The sequence below is a fragment of the Dinoponera quadriceps genome, unplaced genomic scaffold, assembly GCF_001313825.1.
Source record: "Dinoponera quadriceps isolate SergipeBrazil2010 unplaced genomic scaffold, ASM131382v1 scaffold316, whole genome shotgun sequence".
Lineage (NCBI taxonomy): Eukaryota > Metazoa > Arthropoda > Insecta > Hymenoptera > Formicidae > Dinoponera > Dinoponera quadriceps.
In genome coordinates this window covers 1,025,328-1,051,406 of record NW_014554530.1, presented here as the reverse complement: position 1 = coordinate 1,051,406, position 26,079 = coordinate 1,025,328, and the positions used below count along the sequence as shown (strand labels likewise).

Sequence of the window (26,079 nt, the reverse complement as noted above, 5' to 3'; positions counted from 1 at the left end):
GGGAGGACTTCCTTACGCGAAAACGTAACACGTGTTATTATTCAACAACCATTCGAACCAAGAATTCGTACTATTTACAACGTTTCTAAATTAAAAAGGTCTACTTTCTTACTGCATCGCCTGCAAGTAAAATAAATTATATATATATATATATATAAAAGATAATCGTATATATATATATATATATACAGTCTCTTGTCGTATTGGTGACAAGAGCGTTCAACGCGTTCTTAAACTAAATGAGAAGTCGCACTTGGGGACGAGACGGGATCCTCAGACTAATATCTGAGTTTAACGAGTAGGATCCTAATAAATTTTTGATTTGATTTGCTCGCAAATCATGAACTGCCTTCTTCGCTTCCCTCGTGTGCGTTGCTCGTACTATTGTCGTGATTTTTGTACGCCGAGAAGAACGCCAAGGCCTTCATCAGCTGGTAGCTCTTGCTGATGGGTATATTACTGTCGTACAAGCTCTTCGAGGCTTTGCAGTCCACGTAGAACCACCAGTTACACTTTAGGATCGTTTGATCGAACAATGTCGATTCGGGACAGAGGAAGCTCTTCATGATCAGGCCGTCGTCCGTCAGTGCACAAATGTGGAATACCTGGCAACACACGAGAAGTAATAATAATTATCTCGAGTTTCAAATTATCTTGCTTTATTTTATCTTACACTTTTGAAATTACTTTCGAAATAATGAGATTTTTACATCGAGGTTTTTTGTATCGAGAGTACTCCATAAGCATGTAATATTCCTAGAATATTATTAAGTGTTAAAATAATATTTTTGTAATATTCTAAGAATGTTATATAATATTTTTTAATATTATAAGAATATTCTATTGATATTATATGTCCACTTCTTGGCATATTACAAAAATGTTCTTAGAATATTAAAAGATTTTTTTAAATATAAAACGTATTTTTACACAAAATTATTTCGACTTTATTTATATAATAAAATGATTGGTATTGCAATATATTTGAAATAAAAAACTACAATTATACATATATATATATATATATAGAGTTGAATATTTTTTTAAAAATATATAATATTACAATAACATTAAATCATTTTATTTTTTATTAGGGGTGAACATATAACTATCTATTTATTAATATTCCAGAAATATTAAATATGAAATAATATTACGCGCTTATAAGGAATTTTCTAAATTTATACAATCCACGCGTTAAAATATTTTACGACATATCTAAATGTACATATATTGGAATTCGCTGTAAAGTTGGTTGAATGAATTTTTCATGAATTATTCATAAAATGTCTAATAGGCTCACCATACATCCAAGATCCTCGTCGGAATAAAGACCTGGGAAGTGCTTTTGATCGCCGCAGTAGAAGCTCGTGTCGGGCAGATCGACGCGACTCGCGAAATTGTCGTCGAAGTTTTTGTCGTATCCCACGGGATAGTACTCTCGCGGTGCGTTCATCACTTTCGTAGCTCCGGTGTTGTACTTGCTGAAAACAGAACGAAACGTTTACTTCCGTTTACTCAATTTTACTCTCCTGCGAAGTGAATTTTTATATAATTTAGTGAGCCATTCGCTTAAAAATCAAGTTAATCGGGCGTGCGAAGATCGGAAATGTGGACGAGAGATTTACTTTTTAAGAGGCGCCATTGTAGTCGTCGTGGTGGTCGTGGTCGTCGATCCTTGCTGCTTCTTAAGGATTTGCTGTTGTCTCAGAAGAATCGCCGCCTCCAACGCCTCCAGAGTAATGTTGCTCGCGTCTGCGAGAGCTTTCAGAGAGGTTTCCATACCGTGGATGGGAGCCAAGGAAGGCACGTTGATGGGCAACGATTGTCGTTTCTCGTTCTGCTGAAGAACGAACGATTGACCGTTCTCGCCTGCAGGCTGCTGCAGCGAGAGCAGAGTCATCTCGTTCACCGAAGCGGCCATTTCGTCGCTCGGCAAAGGTAGCTGTATGGAAAAAGAAAAATAATAACAGATAATTGTCAAACGTTAGAGATCTTAATTATATCACGGCGCAGACGACAGACATTATCGCAATTTACTTTTTAATAATATCTTTTTCGCTCATTCAATTTTCAAGTTTTCGAGACATTGTATATGTACATTGTACAAACAGAGAGAGAGAGAGAGAGAGAGAGAGAGAGAGAGAGAGAGAGAGAATTGATTAAGAAGATAGATTATTAATGTATTAAATATAACGAAGTGTAATTAAAAATAGATTAAATATAAATGTGTAATTTGACAGTGAAATAATTTGTGTAATCGTATTGGTGCAATAATTACACTCGATAATGATAGGAATAACCATAATAATTTCGCGAGAGTGGGACTGAATTAAATAAAGTGTGTAATCACCTGGCTGTAATCATCTTTCGATACCTCGTTGTCAGAGTCTTGTAATAAAGCGCCGCTATTACTGATTCTGTTCGTGATCTTCGCCGACGACTGCGGCATTGCGATGAAAGGTGGCAAGGCCATATTAGTCGCCGTCTTCGACGACGAGAGGGCATCGACCTCGACACCTGACGGGATCGCGGCTACAAGATTGGGTAGTTTCGGCATCGTCCCGGCAACTGTTATCACTTGGGGTTGCTGGAAAGTATGCACACAAACTGAGTTTTAGAAACATGAAAGATCAAAGAATTCCAGAAATCATTACTGATCGTTATTTTCTCTTAATATTCTAAGAACATTTTTATAATATACCAGGAATATTATGTGAAGTGTAACATCAATGGGACATTTCTATGATATTAACAAATATTACATAACATTCTTAGAATATTACGCTCTTATAAGATAATATCAAGACAATGTATCAAGGTAAACGAAATTAAAAGGAAAAAAATTACCACTTGATCCTTTTTGTTTTGCATCACTATGATCGGCTTCTGCTGTTGCTGCAGCTTCTGCATCTGCTGCTGCCTCATCGCTTCCTGTTGCTGGAGCCGTTGCTGCTTCAGCATTTGCAACGCCAATGCCTCCTGCTGCATCCTCTGTTGCTGCTTCAGCTTGACCTCCTGGTGCACCCGTTGTTGTTGTTGGCGCAGGATTTCTTGCTGCACCAATGGCATCACTTGTGCGACCTGCTTGGCAAAGGTCGTCGCGTTCTGCTGCACCACCAGCTTCTGACGTTCAGGTTGCTGAGCCATCGGACGAGCCGCGCCGACCGGCAGGGGCTTGAAAGGCGGCACTATCGGACGGTTATTCAGCGACGACGTTGTACGCGCGTCGTCGCGATTGCCCGCCTGTGGAAACGACGGATCGACATTTGAGGAGAAAATTCCCTCCGCTTTCTTCCACGCTCACGAATGGCTGAATTTAGAAATTATCTTTGAATTATCGCAGCATTTAGAAATCGTCTCCTCGCTCTGCGTACAAACGTCTAGCCGGTTAAGCGTAACACACAGACACACGTCGTGTAAATACAACGCAACGTGAACGCAATCGGAGCAACATTCATGCACTAATTACGACAAGGCCGATATCTATCGGCAGTCAATCTATATTTTCTTGCAACCGTGAAATACCGATCCATCTTGTTCGAGCCTCGATCTAGATATTCCTCCCGAGATGACGCGAACAATACGCCCACATTTTACAGACGTCTTCGCAATCTCTTTCCCGTTCCCGGAGAAACGTAAAAAGTAAAAGTGAGCACGCTGCAAACACGCTGTATTCTTGTCGCGATCGAACGCGATCACGGGATTGATCCCAGGCATCTCTCCTTGACCGTATGAAAGTTGTGACGGGCGCAGAAGCTGCTAACATTTATTGTGTATTCCTACTACGTTTTATACATATTTTTATATACACTTTTTATTTTAGAAATCTTATTTTTTAATTTCGTATATATATATATATATATATTCACCGACGAGTGACATCTTGAAATATTGGTTACAAGATATTGGACTACTGTTTGATATTTCTCCGATGAAGCCGGCACGAAGTGAAAAGTTAACGACAATTTTATGGATTGTGAGTCTATCATTAGCATCCTCCGTTATCGTCACACATATTCGCGAGATTGCGACGAGGAGACAGAAAGCTGCAATTAGATTGCACATCGGAGAATGGCCATTCAATGTGGTCTTTCTAGAAAGGATATATCGACGTTATAAAGAATGAACGCGAACGCTTTCACAGTTTCGCGCTGGTCCCTTTCTGCCTTGGACTTTCCATGAACTGTTTTGAGCGCGGTTATCATTTACACGACGATACGTATTACCGTATACAGGCCGTTCAGTCCGAAAGTATCGAGCGTGAATGTCTTGAGACCAAGTATCGGCTCAAAGAGCCCCGACAGGAAAGCAGAAATAACAGGAAACGTCTCGCGCGCTGAACGAAAATAAATCTGCCGCTTCAATCGTTCGATTTATTTTCATCGATTTTTTGCGCATCCTGCCTGCAATTTCTACGATATTTATTTTACAATTATAATCAATCAAGCGTGGTTGTTATACATGACGCGTAAAAATCGTACGCTTTGCACAAATTTTTATTCGGGCGAATAATCGGGCGAGCGCATAAATGGCGATCGATACGAGTGAAGATTTGCCGGGCCGTTTAGTCGATTTCTACTTACCGTATTCGCGGGATTAAACGCGAGCCCGTTAGCTCTGTTCGCTTGCACGCTTCTTCTTTTCGCGCTTTCCAAGTTGGAGATCGACTGGCTGAAGCCCAGCTCGTCACCAACGGAGAATCCTGTGGAAATCAGGAAACTTTTAAATCATATGGTCTTAATTGGTTGTATCACCTTTACGGGGACGAGTTGTTGTGAATACAACGCGGGAGAAACAAGTTGCGAATTCTATTAAGTTTCTATTAATCTACAAAGAGAAGAAGGCAGCTTAAACGGAGAAGCTTTCTAGAAATTTGTCGGGAGACGTGCGGTACGAAGTATAAATGCGAACAGGGCCAGTTAGTCCACAGAAATTGCAAGCTTTAGAATCATTCCTGTTGTACCGACTTTCTTCTCTGCACTTCCACTCTATCTCGTTTTATTTTTGTCTTTATGTTTCACGTTTTTTTTACAGTTTTTCTAACATCTATATACATACACACGCATTTCTTCTTATATCTTCTATCTTGATTTTTTTTGTATAAAATCTACTCTCTTTGCACTTGTACGAAATTTGTCTCTCAATCAACTCTGTTGGCTTGCTTTTATGAGTCAATAGAATTTCCTGACAGATACACACATAATAGTGTATAAACATGATTGTTTCCTTGAAAAGAAGGCGATAAAACAGCAACTACACGTCGAACCGCCTTAAAGTCAACAGGTATTGTGCAAAAGACGTTGCGTCACTCGAACGCCCCTTTATGTGTTTTTACAACACCAATATCTTTGCTCTTTCGTTGCACACGTGAAATGTAAATTGTGTCCTCGTTGAAGGGGTTTTATGATGTGATGCTGGATGAACGTCCGATGAACGACAGAGCCAGGTGAAGGTGATAAATAAATCATTAACGTCTCGTCACTGCACACTTAAACGCGTGAAACAAAAAAATTAACGTGACTGAAATCAAAGAGAGCTACGTTACAAGCAAAGCACAGGTCAAACGAACACGTATCGTCATCATCGTATCCTCTTGTCGAGGCAATGTATATGCTCATGTGCTAATAATTGTTTAGATTACGTAATTCCGACTTTTTTATTAATTTAACAATGCACAACTAATTGAGAAAAATATGCAATATTAAAGAAATGTAAGAATATACACAGAGAAAAATATTATTCCACCGCTAAGAAAAGCGATTTCTCAGGTTACTTCCCTTCTTTTAAATAATAGTTGTCTTCAACAAACATTATTTTCTTTTTTTTTATAATAATCTTAAAATATACTCATCACAAATTTAAGGAAATCTCACTATCACATATTCGAAAAAAAGAATTGATTTCCTTTTCCAGAATATTATAAATTTTATCGAAAAAAAAGTTAGATTCAATTAATTTTAATAAGCAAACCAAAATTTGTTTTAATTTAATATTCTCACGGTCAAGAAGCTAAATTTAGTTGCACTCAAGATATATTTAAAATAAATTTGATGCTTATGATGAACTTATGATACATTTGCGGATATATAAACTATATAAGATATTTGAAACAAAAGTAATACACTATATTACATACTATATATATACATAATATGTACGTATATATACAATAATAATTTACATAAACGCGGTATATATTTTTCTGTGTATGAAAATTAACAGACAAGGATATTTCCGTTCTCCCTTAAAGCAGTGAATTTTGATCGTTTGTCGAGAGAAACGCAGCAGAACAGCATCGCGTGTCTTCTCCTCTTTCTCTCTCTTTCTTTCTTTAGTATTTCTTTCTAGATTATTCAAATCGTCTTATTTCTCAATTTTCACCGAACATACGCGCTCACGCATTCTCGAGGACGCATCGGTGGAAGCGTGAAATATTACTCGCGCAAATGTTAAAAGTTGCGCATAAAGTTATGTACAAAGCGGGTTACGAATAATTTAGAAATCGCTACTGGCACTGACTATATACAGAGCGTTCTGTAATTCTGTGAAAAGTGCGTGTGCGTGTGTGTGTGTGTGTGTGTGTACATATTCGAGCAAAGCCCATATGATATAATATATAAGAACGAGAGAGCATCGGTTCAATTAACTCATTACTAAATGATAGTAATCTTGATCTCTTCTCGAGACAAAACAGACCTCTTGGGAAATCTTCATCGCGAATAAACAAGTTGTACAAGAGAAATGGGTCAGTACGTTACTAAGCACACAATGTAATTTTCTTATAGCAAATCACTCGGACAATTCGTCCAATGTGTTCAATCCCACAGACAATGTGTACAAACAATCAGGTATAATTAATATTTCTAGAGAAGAACGTATTAATGGAGAGCACGTGTGAAGGTGAAAACATTTCGACCAAGAGAGAGAGTCATTAATTTACTATTAATTACGAGAATTATGTGCTGAATTATAAAGGAAGCCGTGTGTATTAATAAATTTAATTAAATCAACTCAACTATTTAGTACCTCAAAGACTGCGGCCAATTGTGTACGCGCTATGATCCCCAAATCCATTCGGCTCACCGAGATCTTTCATTTGACACCCATTTCAACCATCTATTTCACTGAATGGATTCGGGGAACATTTTGGCCGCACTCTTTTACACTTCTTCATTTTCTACACGGTTTCAATTAAAACGTCGTGACTTGTCTTTGATACATCACAGTTTCCTAAATACGATTTTAACCAGAGACATACATTTACGTGATAACTTGAACCAGTCTAAAAAGGCGAGCGATTTATCCACCACGATCGGTCCACGCGCGAAATCGCTGTAAATCCTCGTTGTAACTCCTCGGTCGCCAGTTCGCTCCTGGATCTTCGATGTGAAATCGGTCGACCTGTGAACGCGCGATCGCGCCCGTAATTCAACTCACCCAGGCCGACGTAGCCCTTTACACCACCGAGGTTTCGCACTCGGAAGAGGCCCGACTTTTTGAAAGCGCAGTTTAGCATAAATCCGAAATCCGACTGAAACACGCATGTGCCTAGCGCCTCCCGCCACGTGCATCCTGCAAGCAGAACCGGAAGAAACAGAGCCATGGATCGTTCCTTTGATCCACTGAATCCACCGAAATGGACAACGTGATCCGCGATTTGGATGATGATGCTCGTGTCATGCGTACGTCGAGAGGTTGCGACACCTTGTGAGCCCGATCAGACATCTATCGGACTCGTCTCAAGCTCTGTGTGTGTGTGTGTGTGTGTGGTGTGTGTGTGTGTGTTACATTAATGATGACTGTCAAGGAAGCTCCGATTTTTCTCACATGCATTTTCAGCTGAGACGGCGTACGGCCTTTGACTCGCCGCTTTTTTTTTTCGCCAGTTGGCCGTGAGTAAAAAAATAAAAGATACCAAGGATCTATGTCGATTAAGTATGGATATATATGTAATGTTAAATAACTGAAATTGCACTCGCGCGCGCTCATAAACTCATTGGAAATCAGTAGACTTGAACAGTCAAGGCACTCGTGAGCAATTAGTATTCTGTGCTATTGATCTTTCGTCGTCTTTTGACGTCACGTTTCTAAGAACTGTACTTTCACGAGTTTGTATCTTTGTGCGGAGAAACATAATACCGAAGATGCAAGATTAATATCAATCCTTGTAGAAAGAGATTTATGTGATGAGATGTTAAGTATAATTTCTTTCTAATTCCAAAATTCTTCTTTTAATCGTTTCCTTTTCTTTTATTAATATTTTCACCGTCGAAATTCAATATACCTAAGTCGATTTACTCTTCATTAACTTATGATACTTATTTTAATGATCACGGCACTAAAAGATGTTTTCACATTATGTTTTATTTATATATTATTAAGAATTTAATATATGTATTATAAATGAATTATCAATTATCGGAGATATATCGCAATCATTAGACGATCGTTTGTTTGACGGCTGATTATTAGCGACGTAAACCTTAAATAAAAGGCACAAATCAGAGTATTTATATTAATGAAAACTTTTCAACCTCCTTTCGAGAAGTTTGCTCGAAAATGAGAGTTAAAAGATGAATAGTTGCAATAAGGCCGTAACGACGAGAAAATAATAGCGATTTATGTCTAAGCGTTTTCTCTTTGTCTAAGCAACATGGCAATAAGTGGTTGTAGGCCAAATGTCGCTAAATCGTCTATCAAATAGGTCTCCTGCTGTGTAGCTCTACTACACCTTGCCAGCGACGATTTCCACGACGTCAATATTCTTTCCAGTCGCGTATCGGTAGTAAAATCTTCAGCAATCTTGTGTCGTGTCGCAAACACATAAAAAAGATACAAGTTCATTCTCATTTATACTTATCCACTCGTTTGTACTTTTTATCTGTGCACTGAGAAAAATGTCCATCGGATAAATCGATTAAATGACGTATTCGATTGTTCTTTTTATTATCCGATCAAGTAATGGACACCCTTATCCGATGAAATGTCCGATGAAATGAAATGAATCACTGATAAAATCACCGATGAAAATTAGTCGGCTCTCGTATATCCTTTAATGTAATTTTCATCGCATTAAAGATACGACCCGATCGGATATATCCGTTTGTTACTTTTTAATTGGATTATCCGATATGATCGGACATTTTTTCTCAGTGTGCGCTCACCTCTCTTATTGATTTTATATCGCATTCTATATTTTATACGGATATCTAATTTTTATATTCGTGCTTGTGCATCGATGGATTAAGACGAAACAATCAATAAGTATTAATTGCGCGGATTGGACCTGCCCGTACGTACGGTTGTTCCAAACTTCATGAACCGGGACTTCTGGAATTTGTCGTGAGGAACACGGATTCGCCGGATCAGAGGCGTGCCAATGGGCCACAGCCTAGTGACCCACTTGAAACCTGACTAAACGCCCTGTCGAGCGCGCGACGTCGCTCCCGGACAGCTTTCTTGCCGGAATCACGCGAGAATTCCCTTTAATTCACCCTGTGACATTTAACCGGTAGGTCGAGTGAAATATCCAATAACGATTGATTCTGGCCACTTCGGCGCCGTTGTGAAAGCTGCGATACGTCGCGCCGTCCAAACACAACCGGGCTATCGACCAATTGTGAAAAAGGGATACCGCGGAAATAATAATTAACCGTCCGTAAATCGTATATTCGCGCGAAACAGAGGGTCGACAGTCGAGATCGTTTTTCTCCCTTCTCAATTAGCGGCAGCCCCGGACGGGGATTAATAAAACTCCGTGAAAGAGGGATTATGCAGACGGCGTACGGCGGAGGGCACAAATTGCCGTATAGCGCGCAAATGAGATTAATAATTACGGCGGGAACGGATTATTAATACTGTTTCGTTCTCCGCTGACGAACTTTGTTATTACCGTGAATATTTCGTGGTCAAAAAAGAGAAAGAGAGGCGGATAGAAACCGAAACGATCGGTTCTCTCCCCGTTCCAGATTCATTATACAATCGTGCCGTACTGTGTGACACACAAAACCTCGCGAAACGAGCGGACGTTTCGTAATGTACGAAATTATCTCCGAGTAGAAATTTCGTCGTTCTGGTTCGATGACGAGGCGAACTGTTTTTTTCTTTTTATTCCTTTTTCGAAATGCCGCCGGTAATAACGCATCGCGTGTGCGTCACTCATGACGGTGAAATGTGAAAGAAATCGAACCGGCAGAATTTCACTGTGTCACGTCAATTGGTCGCTGTGTATATAAATATCCGATCGCATTGCTCGCACTATCCGCCGTAACGTTCGGGCGATCAAAAGCATTTGTAATTATTCAACTTGTGTATTCGTGTCGCGAGATATATAATGGAATATATAAAAAATAATTCTCCCAACCCCCTCGAAATATGTGAGGAGAAATATTTTTATATATTAATTTTATACACTACGAACTTCTTGTTCAAGATATTAATGCGAGTGGCTGATTCGATGGATATAAAGTTCTGACTTTAGATTCGTAATCTTGAAAATACTTAGATACCACATTTCAAGAAATTCCATCGAAAAATAAAATGTACGGTTCAAGAGTTGAGCACTCCAAAAACACTAACTTTAAATCACCATATCTTTTAAACGATTGATTTCAGACATTTTTGTTACAGGTGACTTTTTCATCAGCACCACTCAAAGTATAATGTTAAATCAATTTCAGCCCGTTTGACCAAGGCCACTTTTTTTCTATAAAATGTGTGCGGGGTCTTTCGCGTAATATGGTAATTTTCATATCGATCATGTTTTCATCAGCGATCTATCGGATGAAGAAACATCAGACGGATAAATTATTTATCCCACAGATAAAGAATCTCCCAATTAAGCGATCGGTACTTTCGGTAGATCGTTCGTTAGGCCAAGGCGGAAGCGTCATTTAACGTAAATTTTAATTAAATTGTCAAAATGGAAACGACTTTTGGACGATACAGAAAAATCTCGATCGATGTACTTTCACTGTCCGCTCTTCTCGACTGATGTAACCCAGACGCGGTCCTCCGCAGTTACCGAGGGTCCTACGAGCGAAATTCACTTTTCTCACTTTAGACAAGGTCCTCGCGGCCGACGCAACGTAACAATGGTCGTAGACGAGCGAATCGTGCGCCACTACTTTCCCACAACTGACCTTCACCTTGACTGCCATCGTTGGCTGACATTGTCGCTCCATTATCCTTACTCCGTTATCAAAACGGCCCGTTTACGGATAACGGAGCGAGAGGAAATTCACCGGCGATCAACGTATAGAAAGTAACACTAACTTTTCCACGCGCACTTGAACACCGATCGTTCCCGGGCTGTGGAACGTCCTCGGAGTCCTCGATTTCATTAAAACGTATATGGTAATTTACCGCTCGCGGCCGTTAATCAAGCTGGAATTGTTGATTTACCGAAGGAAAGTGGAACGATTCATCCTTCGGAAAGCTTTATTTTTTCGTTGCCTTTACCACTGCCTCGATGCGTAACTTCTTTCTTGTGATATCTTTCCCTGAGAGCGATGAGAAACATGTACTTCTTGCAAATTATATAAATGTCTCTAACGAATGCGTACGTGAATATAACGAGTGTCTGAAACGCAATCGGCGCGTACGACATTGTTAGACGTCGTTAAATAGAAAGTATGCGTGTAGATGAAACATTTACAGACCCCATGGCCTAATTTCCTAAATACACATTTAACGAATCTTGCAAAAAGAATTATCGGCCGAAACGACGGGTTATTCTTTCGAGGAAACCTGAATTCGACGCGATACCACGTCGTCCGTCGAAATTGCATCCGCGAAACGGTACATTCCCCTATTTTTGTGTCACGCGCCACTTAATGAATTCTAAACGGGAGATCGGCTGCGTAAAACCGGATGGGAAATGGACAGTGATCGATCGATTTTGAACGGGACTATAGATTGAAATGGAACGTCGCTTATATAAATAGCTCGAACATCTTAGATAATTTGTACTTAATTCGTTAGAAACGCCAATGATGGACATTTGCGATAAATGAAAATCGTCGGACAATCACACTGTTTTCACGTATCCTGAAACTCTCACGATGCGAAGTGTTACATCATACGAGTAAATTATTTCTATTCATCTTATCAAGAAGTTTATGTGCTCGAACAGGCATTGACTGTATCTCGCGTCGATCGTACATCATTGTCGCTTCACTCGCAACAGTGGCAGTTTGGAACTCGGTGTCGTTTTAAATAGATGTTTCTTCACTATTTATCCAGTCAGCGGCACTATATTCCAGAAAGCGACAGTGAATCGATAGCACATAAATAATTGACCGATATAATCTAATTATCGAAGAAACCATACGGAAAAAAAAAGTTTGGTTGAATTTACCAGACGATGAACAAATCAAATGTGTTTCGGTCGGAAGAAAACAGAATTTTTGATTATAAGAACCGAATTTAGATCATAAGAACCAGAAATTCTCCTTCCTTCAATTAGAACGTGTTTGGTTTTTGTTACCGTCTGATAAATTTAACCCAACTTTCCTTTTTTCGTACAACATATCGCTTCTGCGTCAAAATTTTACGAGTGAGGAACCTGTAGTCTTCTTTCGACGATTCGTCCCGATATCACATAGTACGTGCATAAATAAAGAAATAAATAAATAAGTATATATATATATATATAAACATAATATAAAATAACTTCATCCGATAATTACGGTGAAAGTTCGCGCGCTTTTAATTTTGCGATGCGTTATATCTAGTCTAAGTCAACTTTGCGTCACGTGAAAAAAAAAAATGTACATGCAGCTCGGTCTTTCGCACAAATGTCTCGACAGACGGATCTACCGGTCTCTTTTGCTCTCTCTTTCTCTTCCTCCGTCTTCTTTTTACTTTTTCAAGAACGATATATCAATGATATATTACAGTTAGTAAAAGAGCGAAGTCGACCCCTTTCTCTGAGATCGCTTTCAATCGCGATAATCCCCGTACAGCGATCGAAATTGCGTACTTTCGTCTCGACGCGGACGCCCTACATCTTTTTCTTTGCCATTTTACATTCCGCGGCGCGCGTGCACGATATTTTCGCACTTTCTATCCTGCATCACTGAGCGAATCAATGACAATATTTTCATACAACTCAGCAATTTCCGACAACCGGCCGACCGCGCGTTATGTGTTTTGTTACGCGCGTACATCGCGTAAGGAACGTTCTGTTACGTGAACTTCTTTCGAAACATTTGATACTGCGATACCAATGGGATATTATGTTGCACGGTGATTGAGTATTTTCTTCGTCGATTTCCTTAAAGAACTCACCAACTTTCCCGGATAATTTTAACAATAATTAAAGCCGATAAGCAAGATAACTATATTCACGCGAATAAAATCAACGGAAAAATCAAAGAGCTGCGCAAATGAAATCTCGCGCAATATTCGGAGATTGTTTGAATTGAATATTTCGTCTCCCTGAAATTTTTTTCTCGCTGGTAACGAGCTGGCGCGAAAACTCGTCGAATTATAATTTGTCGCATTTTTCTTTGAACGACGGCATAATCGGTCAGCAAAACGAACTTTACACACTGGCGCGATGTTATTAACACGTTCATTGCCAATCACGCGATATCGCATGATGCGAGTTCTCACCAAACGGCCGATCACGCGTTATCGCGTAATAGATATTTAGAGTACATAAATCCTATGTACGTAATAATAAAAGCATATAAATAATATATTAACTTATTTTTAGCACAATAAAAACTAAATCAAACATTCGGCCACCACACGAAATTCCATTTTTCAGCTTGGCAATGAACGTGTTAAGCTCCTCTCTGCGATGTATATGTGAAAAAGGGTGAAACTTAATAAGTTAATCGGGACGAAAAAGGAGTGTCCGATACGGATGATTATAGATTCGTTATCATTATTTACATTATGTACACTTGTTAGATATATAATATGTACATCGACTGATCCCCATCATTCTCGTTCTACTTTACGGCTTGGGCGGATGCACAATTTTCGCGACGTCACGCATTTAGCCAGAGAATGTATCGAACTTATCTCTGGGAAGATAGATATATATACGAAGGGTTATATATGTTATCTCACATATCTGTACCTTACAAGATTTCCCGAAGATATTGTACAAAAACTACCGCATTGTTAACGTTATTATTTACAAATATTTTAAATCAGTCAATTGCGTTATGAACAAGCCGAATCCTCGCTATACAATATTCACAGAAAATTTGGTCCCTATTCTTTCGTTCGCGCGACTTAACTACGCGTTGTCCGGAAGTGTTCTTTTTCCTTTTTCCTTTTTCTCTTCAGTCGCAACTTAATTTACCGCGTTTCTCCAAAAGTCAATTCAAGAAAATATCCTTGCAACGGTGAATTAATATCATTAAGATCCGTTCGACGCGATCTCGCCCGTGGCGCGATGATCGAGAGTGCAACGTACTGCAGTATCGACCTTTAAGAAAGCGCGGCTGTGCTCTTCACGATGCGTAACCGCGCTATATCGTGGTCACGCTCAGATCATTCCGAACAGCACCGTGAAATTACAGAAAATGACTTTTTTTTTTACATGGCACACGTCGTAACGTAAGTATGACGCGAATTTTCCGCGGGGTATGTCCGCCCGGTCGGGAGACACGAAGACCCACATATTTACACAAACGCAGACGACACTGTCGTCCGAGCGAGAGATTTCCTCGCCCGGCTCCTGGGGAACGAGGCTATTAGTACAGTAAGAAAGAAGTATCGCCGATTAATCCCGTCGAAGAGCAGCAGTGAGTAAGTGCATAGTCAGTCGAGGATGTAGAAAGACGTCGGAGTCGATAGCACAGAATAAAATTATGCGATTCATACAAGGCGCAGTATAAAAAAAAAACAAAAGGAAGAATAAAAAACGAGAGAAAGGCCCAGCAACCCACAACCGCCCGGTGAAAACGTCGACGGTTTTTTCGAACGGCGGTCGGTTTCCAAATACGATCTTACGGCACGAATCGCGGTCTCTTTCGACAAAACTTGTTCAACGATGTAGAATGAAGTAATTAAACGAGGATTGAGTAATTCTTAGTATATTTGTGCGTTAAATTTTGCGCAATTTCTTAGCGATCTTTTGGTAAAGTTGTAATTATAAACGGTACGATCAAGACAGAAATCCACTGATGCATTTTTAATTTATTCCATTTTTGATCCGTTTAAATAAAAGAATGCAATTACAGTCGTTGAGACGCAATCATGCGCGCACGTTTGAAAACCGATTTATATTCAAGGGAATATTTAATGAAGATCTACATTCTCCTGTGTATCGAGCGATTAAGCAACGCTTATCGCAACTGTCGTGCAAAGATGCAAGGTCTAATTTTCGTATGAAATTATATAATACAGATGTACACTCACTGAATACACCTTGTGTTTTAATTTGATAAATAAATATAAATATTTGAGTAAATTTCGTTGCGATCACTCGATAGACGCGAATTGCATACCCAAAATTGTAATCAATGTTAAAACGTTTTGCCGACATATAGATATCAGTGCGACATATTGATCATTTTTATGCATTTCATACATCGATATCTATCGTCAGCTGTGCGTTTAACATCCCTTCGCGGTAAAAGTGGCGACGTAGCTGAATGAAGAATTTTTTCACGTCGATGAAACTTACAGCGACAAAGACGAAACCTAAATTTTTGCGTAGCGTTTGAAGCTAATTCAGAATTATATTGTTAAAATTATAATAAAAGACATAGTTTATATATCATAATATAGATATATAAATAAGCAGCATAAAAAAGTTCGCGTTTCTGAGGAACATCGACTTGAAGTTTCTCAAGATTTGACGATTCAAGATTCGACAGAATAATCTCGCGAAAAGATTCTACTTTGCACATATTTCGTCCGAATGTGTATTATTCACTGAAATATCAACACCGGAGTGTTCTTGAATTGCAAATTTCTACACAGGATGAACCGTCAGCCACGTCAGTCACTTTTGGCCACGAGACGAGTCACTCACCGACAACCACGAAGAGGAACAATGTGATGGCGATCTTCATCTTTGTCGATCCAGTTTTAATTGTCACGAAGGACTCGAGAAAAGAGATATACTCGATGATCCTCGCCGGTTGCCGCAGAAGCGACGGATCGTGCGGCGAACGCAATGAATCGGAGCGACTATCGGACTTGTCCGCACCGATTGAGTCCTGATCGCGAGTGATCGACAATCGTCGATGGGAAACGTGCGGCAAGTTACACGATCCCGCGGATACTAATAGTGAGCACGGACATGCTCGACGAAGGCGAGCACGCGGGGCACTTTCAGACTTCATCTGGCTCTCCAGGGCTGGTTACAGGTCAGGGCCTTACGCACCTGTTTCCATTTCATAGCACGTCGCTACGCGTTATTTACTTGATATTTTGCCGATTAACTTAATAATACCGAGGTAAAACGTATGAATTTTATGCACTCGACAACGTGATATAATGTGACTTCTCTCAGATTCGTCTCGGATCTTCTGTGATAATTTCTTGATTTGTCGCTTCGAAAAGTCATATCGCTGCAGAGACTCGGAGAAACTAATTAGATAACGCTTCTTCGTGAAAAAAAGATTACTCGATCATTAAATTTATGTATTTTTAATTGAATATGAGGAAAGAAATGTAGGTTTATCTGCTAATTCATACTGTTCGAAGGATATCGTGGAGACATCGTAGGGATATTCGAATATTCTGGGACATCTCTTGGATGTCTTTTGAACATTTGTGTTGTATGAAAAGTATCGTGAATTTTCGTCAACTAACTTTTAATTAAAATATCGTGCATGATAAATAGAAAGAGAGAAAGGGAGGAAAATCCGCCGTAAGAACGAGCCGTCCCTGCATACCCCACCTGGGGTCTCACCGAGAACGGCCCGTTCACGGAACAGGTCCGACGTACGCGCAGCACGGAGTTAAATCCTGGCAAAGTGCCGGTGACCCACTCGGACGAAACGATAACGGGACCGACGTGCATCCACTTAAACACGGCCAAATCGATCGCGAAATGCTCAGATTTTCCTTCGGGAAATCGAATGAAACCTTGTTGTTTGAGCATTAATCGTATCCTATTAGGACATAAAAATTTTGTTAATATTATATATCTCAATACATCTAAAAAAGATCACAAGAAACATCTCAAACATATGATAATCACACAATAGTCAACACAACACATCTTTAAAAGAATGTATTCCTTCCGATTGTAAATAAAAAAAAAAATTAATATAAAAAGAGATCGGAGAGTGTATTCGGCGTTATTTCGATTCTTGCAACTACGCATAACGCAACACTTGACCACACGAAGGTCAACAGTGGGTTCAAGATTTAAACGCTTAGTTATTTATGGAAACACATAAAATAACCTTCCCTATAAGAGATTTCCCGTAAGATTTTGATTAGTTCATCAATCTTCGCTGGATGTGAGTCCGTAAAATCGTCATTTATTGAATATCGATCTGATAAAATATGTTTCGTAAAGCGTTAAAAAAAGAACGAAAGAATATATTTGTTCCATAATTCGTGTAATTCGTGATGCCTGTGAAGTAAGAGAAATGACTCTTCAAAAATTTTCGGATATATTTTATAAAAATGAATATACAGGTCGCTTGTACAAAGAAAATATGATCGAGTTTTCTGTTAGGTTTAAGTTTCGTACGAACTCGCGTTTCTTTATTTCTCTTCAATTACTCACAAAAGATATAATTATGTTGCGCTTTTCCTTTGTATTCACGTGTTTATACATATCAAATATCTACATTAACGTATCCAAAAGAGTTAATCTCATATAAATCTTCATGCGCAGCTCTGTATGATTGTATATAAATAAAATAATATTATTACATCCGCGCGTATACGCAAGAAAATCAAATCTCTTATATTTTATTTCATTAATTCTTTCGCGCGCGTATTAATATATAATCTGGGCGAGTGATTTAGCAATTTATCGTTTTGGTAATAGTTGAAATTCCTTCCTTTCTCCATCTTGTAACATTAGCATATGCGTGATATCTATATGACTGATAAAATATACAGAAATTTGTATGTCGAAATACATTCGGGTAAACTAATACAGGTGGGAGGAACAGTGAAACAATGAATGAAGGAGCGAATGAAACAATTCCAATAACTTCATTCCTAATAGGAATAAGATTAGGTGTTCAATGTGTATGTACTAGAGGACTAGTGGGTGTGTAAATGACATCGATTTAATGTAGGAATCTTTAAATATTTACGCACATGTGCAAAGCGTGAAAAATTCCTAATAAAGTCTTTAAATGTTTCCGTATCTTTGCGTCGTCTCTCACTACTCATCGCTGGATGTTCTATTACGAAACAAGAAAAGATCTAGTTTGATTGATTTTCAGCTATACACATTCTTCGTGTCTCTATGTCACATCCTGATTGTGTGGCAAGGAACGAAATTGCGCCGATGCCTGTCTTCATTTCCTTCTTCTCTTCTGAAACAAAAAGAAATTGTCACTCGTAAATATACACACAGGTTGTTACACGACAAATTAAAAGCGAGCATTGCTTCCTGATGTAAAGTGAAGTAGAAAAACGTCCAATAAGCGAGAGTCCAATTCGGTTATCCATCGACAAATATTTCAAGTTTATAAATAATAGCATAATTTATTGAAGCATTTTTTTTTTCAAAGATGGAAAATACGAAGGAAAACATAAAGATTGAAAGTTTAGTGCACGAAAGGAAGGTCAATACTCGAGCTGAATTATGGCTTATTTTAATGATGTGTGTGAACGAATAAAGAATTGGTAGATCCATTTTAGGTCGCACCATGCTCAAAGTCGAAGAACGTTAATTGGAACAATTTTATCTTTTCTTCGCCTGTTCCTTTCTCTGTCTCTTCACGTTCAGTTTAAGCTTAGAATCGTTACCTTTATCGGTGCCGGTTTGCTGAGCTTCTCCTCCACGCAATCGCTCTCCGACGTTTTCGCCGGCGCTTCCTTCGGCGAAGCGACGCTCTCGATCGCAGGTATACAAGTAGCCTCTGTTGCGAGTTTCGAAATATCTTCTTCCGCTGACGGTGCATCTTTAGTCAGACGATTGTCGACAGTATCGTCGGCTGGCTCGGAACTACTTTGAACTACTTCACTGGCAGTTTCAGCTACGATTTCGGACTTTCCTTGGACCAGCAGAGTCGCATCTTCAGCCGCGGCTGCATCAGAAGTCTCGGAGACCTCGGAAGTTTTGCTCGCAGTTAGCATGCTGGCAGGCTCAGTCGTGGATTCGCCACCACTCGTAGTTCCGGCCGCGGCGGACTCAATATTGCTCTCGGCTATTGCAGCTTGCTGAATATTTTGCACGCAATCCTCCGATAAGGTTTCTTTAAAAACGACAGTTGAATTCTCACGCGCAACCTCTATACTCTCGTCCTCCTCTGCAGTCCCGCTGCTCGCGTTATCGACGGTTTGACGTTCCAGTTGCTCGTTTAAATGATTATTCGCGCTATCTCGTGATAAATCCATTTCCTCTTCTTGCGTTAAATCCGCCGCCTGTAAAATTATATTCTCCACAATATCGAGAACTTCAAATTCCAATCCCGAGAATTCAGGGTCTCGCTCGGGAACTTCGTTCAGCTTCCCAATTTCCTCCGCCTCGTCGTTGGTTTCCTTTTGGGTTTCGTCCGATTTGTCGTTCGTGATTTCGCCAGCCTCTTCGCTCGTTAATTTGTCTTCGTTCGCATCTTCAAGTTTCGAGGACTCGGCCGATCGGCCGGAGGACCCCTCTGCTTCCTCGTTGACAGTTATCGTTGACGATTCCTTTTCATTCGCATCCTGCGTCTCTAACGCGTAATCGACGAAATCGTCGTAGAAGATCGGCTTGATCGTATCCCCGTTAAGTTTCGAGGCGTCGCTCGAGTCTCCGGCGGCGTTTTCGACGGGCGCGGTTTGCAATCTCTTATCGTCCGACTGCTCGGCTGCTCCCGGCGTGCCGTCGGAACTCTTCCTCATCGCTTCGGAAAGCGAGGCCTGCAGCTGCTCGAAAGTGTTCTCCAGGCTCGGTAACTCGTCCATCTGCTTCATGTACTTGACAACCTCCTGAGATTCCAGCGCCGGCGTGCTGGCCGGCTGCTCCGGCACCTTGGCGCTCTGCGTCTTAAGCTGCGCCAGAAGTTTCGTCCTCTCGCACTGGAACATCTTGCACAGGTCCTGAAGCAGGGTCAACTTCTTGCTGAGCATCGCGATCTCTCCGTCTCTCGACTGCTTGTCGGCCGCCATCGCCAACAACGCGTCGTGACTGTTGGCCCAGCGCTGCTTCCACAGACTGGTCTCCTTCTCCAGCGCGTACAACTTCTTCGTCATCTTCTCCATCTCCACGTTGAACTCACCGTAGATCTTGTTGCTGCGATTGAGCGCGTTCTGGAATTCGTCGTACTTGTCGGTGTACATGCTGATCTCGCTGCGCAGTCCCACCTCGGTGGCTTGGAGCTCTCTGATCTGGGTCTGATACTCCGTCATTTTCAGCAGAAGCTGCTGCTTCTCCTTCAGCAGCGCCTCCTTCTCAGCGGTGGCCTCCATCTTCACCTTGGCCAGCTTGGCGTCCGCCACCTGCAGGTCCAACTTCATCTGCTGATGCACCTTCAGCAACTGCTGCTCCTTCTGCTCCACCTGCTCGTAGACCGCCTTGAACTTTTTATTTATCTCGAGATTCTCCTCGTACATCTTGGCGTTCTTCTCGATGTTCTGGTTCATCAGAGTGGTTATCTGCGCCAGGCCGCCTTGAAACTTCTCCGACAGGTCTTTCCTGATCTCCTCCTGCTCCTTGACCCTCTGCAGACTCTCGTTCTTCACTATCTTATTCTGCTTCTGTAATTCACGACATAGGTTCTCCAGTCTTTTCCTAGTCATGATACTTTTGCTACGCTCGATCTGAAGCTGTTCCCTCTCGCGCAGGAGCAGCTCCACTTTCTTTTCCGAATGTTTCAGCGCCAGTGACAGCCTTCGATTCTCGTCAACCGCCTGTGAATACTTCTTACACATTACATCTAACTTGTCCTCTGGACTCGAGACGTGACTGAGGATTTTCGAATACTGTTCCGCTGGTCTCTTGTCATCCTTCTTCTTCGATCTATCTTCTTTTGTACGTTTCCTGGTGCTACACTCCCCCTGAAAGTCATAGAGATCTCAAATAGTTATCCACATTTATCCTATTAGATTTTTCTTACAGCAGGAGGGGAAATCAGCCTGGGACAAAGCGATTGATTTTACACAGAGGTTAGATGTTTAGCGTTCGGAAGAGAAATAATTTTACGGTCATGATTATTGAATATGCGGTGATATCAATTTTTCGACGCGTTATCAGTCGAACTTGATCATGAATCGGACGACCCTGTTGACGATTCAAGTAGAGGTTATGGTGGCCCGGTGCACGAGAAAACTTACGCTCACCTCGTTCTCTTTCCTCTCCATTTCAGGTCCTTCGACCTTAACGTTGTCGTTGTTCTTCTCATTCATTATTGTGGCATGTGAGGACAACAGGGAGCCCCTAACAGCGAGTGCCTTCTGTGTATCTTAATAGTTAAACACGACCGATGCAACGGCTCGACCGCTACTGAAAACAAACATGTCGCAATGACAACACCGGCATCGACTATCGATATCGTCACTTGAAACGACCCCGGTTTAAACTCAAATGCAGTGCGTTAATCTACATATTCGCGTAGATTCGAGATCAATTTAAACAAGCTAATGATAAATATGCATCTCATATATGTAACCACATTTAGAAGTGGCACGTGGGATTAAAAATAAGTACACGCACGCTTGTCATTAATTACGCTAGGAGATTACGCTTTGGGAATAACATTAATTGAATATAAGATTATTGCATATGCGCAAGGCAACGATTAATTACAGAACGAATTACTTCACGATTTCGATAAAAACAAATCTATTGCATTCTACGGAAAACGATTTTTAAACATTTTTTAACATTAATTAATAAATGTTATATAATAATTCTAATAAACTAACTCTACATTTGTTTTGACGATAAAAAATTTATCATAACTTTAATTAACTATCAGAGTTTATATCGAATATGTAACAATCTCGCAAATATTATAGGTATATTTTTATGGAACGTTAACAATATAACATATTTTCTATTTTTATTAAATGAGTCATATTGTACGAAATTTCCTTCGATTTTCAAGTCATGTCTTCTGTTTTTCATGAAATTAAAATGATTGTCGAGTGATCGATGTAACGTTCAAACAAAATCGTGTCAAGTCACAATCAATCTTCTTCAATAACATATTTACACTTTTGATGCTTGTAGAGTTCTACTTATAAGACACTCGACCGATATAATATCGACGCGTCCTCTACTCATGCGTAATCAATCTTTGATGTTAAACAATCACACATTTCTCATAATAGATTAAAACGTTTCTAAAAATATTGAATAATTATTTAATAGTTTTCTTCAGTTATGCAACATATTTATGTAAAGATTATTTGATTTTAATGGAAAATAAGTCATTATCGATGGTTAGTAATCACTTTGCTGGTTAGTAATCACTAGTAGTCATATTTATCGAATATCAAATCAATTTTCAAATACCAATTTTAAAGATTAATTGTATTAACTATCAGATCTTAACCGATAAGTTAATTTTGTCAAATATTTTACTACATGTGTGAAAATTAAGCACTTTTATGCTGTTATATGCGATCCAATTCCTGCTTAATTTTTTCAATTTATCGCGAATCGGTAAATCGTCGTGAAACAAGCTATATATATATATATATAAACCGTCTATCTATTTATCTATTTATCTGTTCACCGTTCTATCTATACACGGACACCAAATTTATTTTTACACCTGCGTTTCTCTCTCTCTCTCTCTCTCTCTCTCTCTCTCTCTCTCTCTCTCTCTTTCTCTCTCTCTCCCCCCACCGTTCTTATTAGGCACACAACACTGCTTGTAGATCTTTTTTTCGCTATTATTTTTTACCTCGATACCAAAGCCATAAGAAAAATAATAACAGGTCGAATAAATTAAAGTAAGATCACTTTATTTTTTACGACGTAAAATAAAATTTCTGTTTTAAATGCACAACAAGTCTCATTGTTATTAGAACTCTTTTAATTGGAAATGCATTCATAACGAGAATACTCTAATTAAACGATTAATAAAACAACTCGAGATTTTTATTTAATACATTTTTCTTATAACCGACTAATTACACATGAGAAACATTGGAGAAATCATGACTTTTTTATGCGTTCTGTACTAAAAGTACTTCCCTTGAATATATCGCAACTGCAGAAATCGACGGTGGAAAACTTTCAATCTCCGAGATAATATGAAAGCCACGCGAACGTAGATCATTATTTCGCGAAAATCGTCACGATAACCGTGAAAGGCGATAGATCCGCGTACGCGAGGATTTTGCGTCTGATTATTCGGGTGTCGTCGATCGCGATCGAGAGAGACACCGCGGAAAAGAGGAGGGCGAGGCGCTGTTACGCCGTAACGGGGGGAGGGTGATCGAAATACTTACCTGCGAGTATACGGTAGACTTGCGATGTAATTCGGGGAAAAAAATGTCACCGCGTCCTTCCTCTGTACGGCGTGCTGGCGGAAAGGGAGCTGCCGACGCACTCAGTGGTTATTTCGAGAATACTTCTAAAGTTAGACCCGCAGAGAGAGGCTACCTCTCGAGCAAATTGGCCACCGGCAAGAATCAAGCGAGTTAGGTGGGATTTGCTGTAACTGTAATGCCGATCGCCCGACTCTCCCTAGGTCGGTATCCAAGCGCGGAGCGTCCTCTGGGATTTCCCCGAATGTCACGAAATTCGAGTCTCACGGTTATCCGAGAACTTCGTGTAAAACGAATGACGTTTTAGTCCAACAGAGGTCTAATTAAGAAAGTTCCGATAATCATAATTTTCTAAGATGACAATTGAGAAGTTACATTAGGCGGATATAAATTAAGTTGATCGAATTCAAATCTCTTTCTCTCCTTCAATCAGTGAGACGTAAAGAATTTTGTAAGAAAAAAATCTCGTGCTGGTCTGAGCGTATCACATGGGGAATTATCGTTCGATCGTCCATTAATTAATTATTATAATTCACGTTATCCGTGAAGATTAAAGAAGGCAATTTTCTGACATAATAATTGAACATTTCAGATAACTTCGATTTCTATTTTTATATATATACTTGAATAAATCTGCCTATGATGCGATGATGTTTAATTTGGAATGCTGCCTCAGCGAGAATGCAGAAACCATCTCGTTGGATCGTCAGTCGAGTTGTGCATCGTAATTAGAGTGATCGTTATGCAAGAATGGCGCCGCGACCGCGACTGCATTATTTAAATCAATTTCCTCGTTAGCCGCGGTATTGGCCATTGTATGTTTATGGCTCACCATGTAGAGATGAACCTTCATTTTAAGCGATGCATCCTGGCTCGCAGGAATACAGATGATCAATTCGCGCTGGAGAATGCGTCACTGTGGTGCCGATGTACAAGCACAAACATTCAAAAAAAATCCTAGATACGTTCCAGGACATTTGAATATCCCCTGGGATGTCTCTAGAATTAATCTTTTGAACATTTGCGGGTATTTATAATAAAAAAAAAGAAGAAGCGCACGATATACGGAAGCCGCGAAAAGCTCAGTATTTTTACAAAAATCGACAAGTAACTTATGACTTATGAAGCTTAATTCGTTGGTATGATAAAGATGTGGCGTGCCAAGTTTTGGTTTAATGCGAAATCCGCGCGGCCTCCCTCACCCAAAAGTAACTTAACAAAGTTTATTTTGCTCACTGTTACTGGAATCTTGTCAAGCAACGCAATCGAAGCTAAACAGCTTTCTATCGTTTCTCCAATCGTTGGATCGTGTCCAATTCTTGACAAATCCGCTCAAAGTTTGTCGCGATTCCTTTCTGGGATCGCATCATTGTGTTTCGGATCCTTGAACAGGCAGAGCTTGTTTAACGCATTATCCCCCTCGTGCTTGAAATTATTTATCGACCGGTATGCTCTCTTGTATACAGAAAGTACATGTTACATGCATTATTCATAATCACCCGCATACCAACGAAATGGAGTTTGTGCGAATCGTAGCGGAGCGCCGCCGGGCAAACCTTTGTTTGTACTGTCTTATCTTTATACGGATAAAATATGAGATGTCAATGGCAAAACTACCGTTTTGTTATTTACATTTATCTCTTTACGGTAGAGAGAGAGAGAGAGAGAGAGAGAGAGAGAGAGAGAGAGAGAGAGAGAGAGAGTTAATTTAATCATAGTAATCTGACGTGACTATAGTAATGAAAAGTTACAAACGTGTGATTGCAAATACAAATTAGGTTGTGTTTAATTCTACATGAGAACTTTAATTTTTCCCAACTTTCTCGGAGGTTTTAATTTAAAGATAAAAAAATATGAAAAAGCGAAATCTCACTTTGTAATTAATTTTCGACGATAGCAAAAAAATGAAAAGACGTTCCCAACTTTAAACTACTCATAAACAGACGGACAGGTTTTGCTGAAACAGCAAATTGTTCGTTAATATAGTAACAGAAAAAAAATGTCACTTAGAAAAGTAATTTTGTCGTAGCGGCAAACATCGTTGCGACAGCAATAAAATTTAATCGGCACAACCGAATTATTTTGCTGTCCATATATGTCCGGCAAATAGCAGTTAACGCTCCTAACAAATCTTTCCGCTGTCTAAAGAAATCTTTTCGTCATCCAAACAAATTTTGTTGCTGTCGCTACATTAACAATTTGCCGTTCCAGAAAAATTTGCTTCCCCCGTGCATGAGATAATGAATGCGCAAACAATTTCGCGGAAGTGGACGTGTAAAAATAAAATTTCATTGTATCAACGTCAATATTTAACGCTTCCGTCGCCGTTATCATCGATGAATTTTAACAACAAAATGATCGATGATTTCTCGTAATAATTGCTCCTGAAGAATTCGCGCAGGCGCAATCGGCGTCGGACGATCGGGCCGTCCTACGGGAATAAACAAAACTGGATCCGACCGCGTGGTTCCAATCAGTCAGGCGGTG

At 39.8% G+C, this 26,079-nt stretch overlaps 2 protein-coding genes across 2 annotated transcripts; both read right to left on the bottom strand.

Moving 5' to 3' along the window:
• Positions 1-317: 317 nt before the first annotated feature.
• LOC106751904 lies at positions 318-17,482 on the bottom strand. The gene is made up of 8 exons (XM_014633159.1): positions 16,004-17,482; positions 7,441-7,575; positions 4,587-4,705; positions 2,851-3,246; positions 2,354-2,590; positions 1,629-1,945; positions 1,304-1,484; positions 318-605 (listed from the first exon to the last, which is right to left on the bottom strand). Exons 1-8 carry the CDS (start codon positions 16,314-16,316, stop codon positions 339-341), a joined length of 1,965 nt encoding a protein of 654 aa, XP_014488645.1. The 5' UTR covers positions 16,317-17,482; the 3' UTR covers positions 318-338.
• Positions 17,483-17,583: 101 nt separating this feature from the next.
• On the bottom strand, positions 17,584-23,679 carry LOC106751902 (gamma-taxilin). The gene is made up of 4 exons (XM_014633157.1): positions 23,554-23,679; positions 21,433-21,595; positions 18,919-21,150; positions 17,584-18,482 (listed from the first exon to the last, which is right to left on the bottom strand). Exons 2-4 carry the CDS (start codon positions 21,496-21,498, stop codon positions 18,465-18,467), a joined length of 2,316 nt encoding a protein of 771 aa, XP_014488643.1. The 5' UTR covers positions 21,499-21,595; positions 23,554-23,679; the 3' UTR covers positions 17,584-18,464.
• Between the last annotated feature and the right edge of the window lie 2,400 nt (positions 23,680-26,079).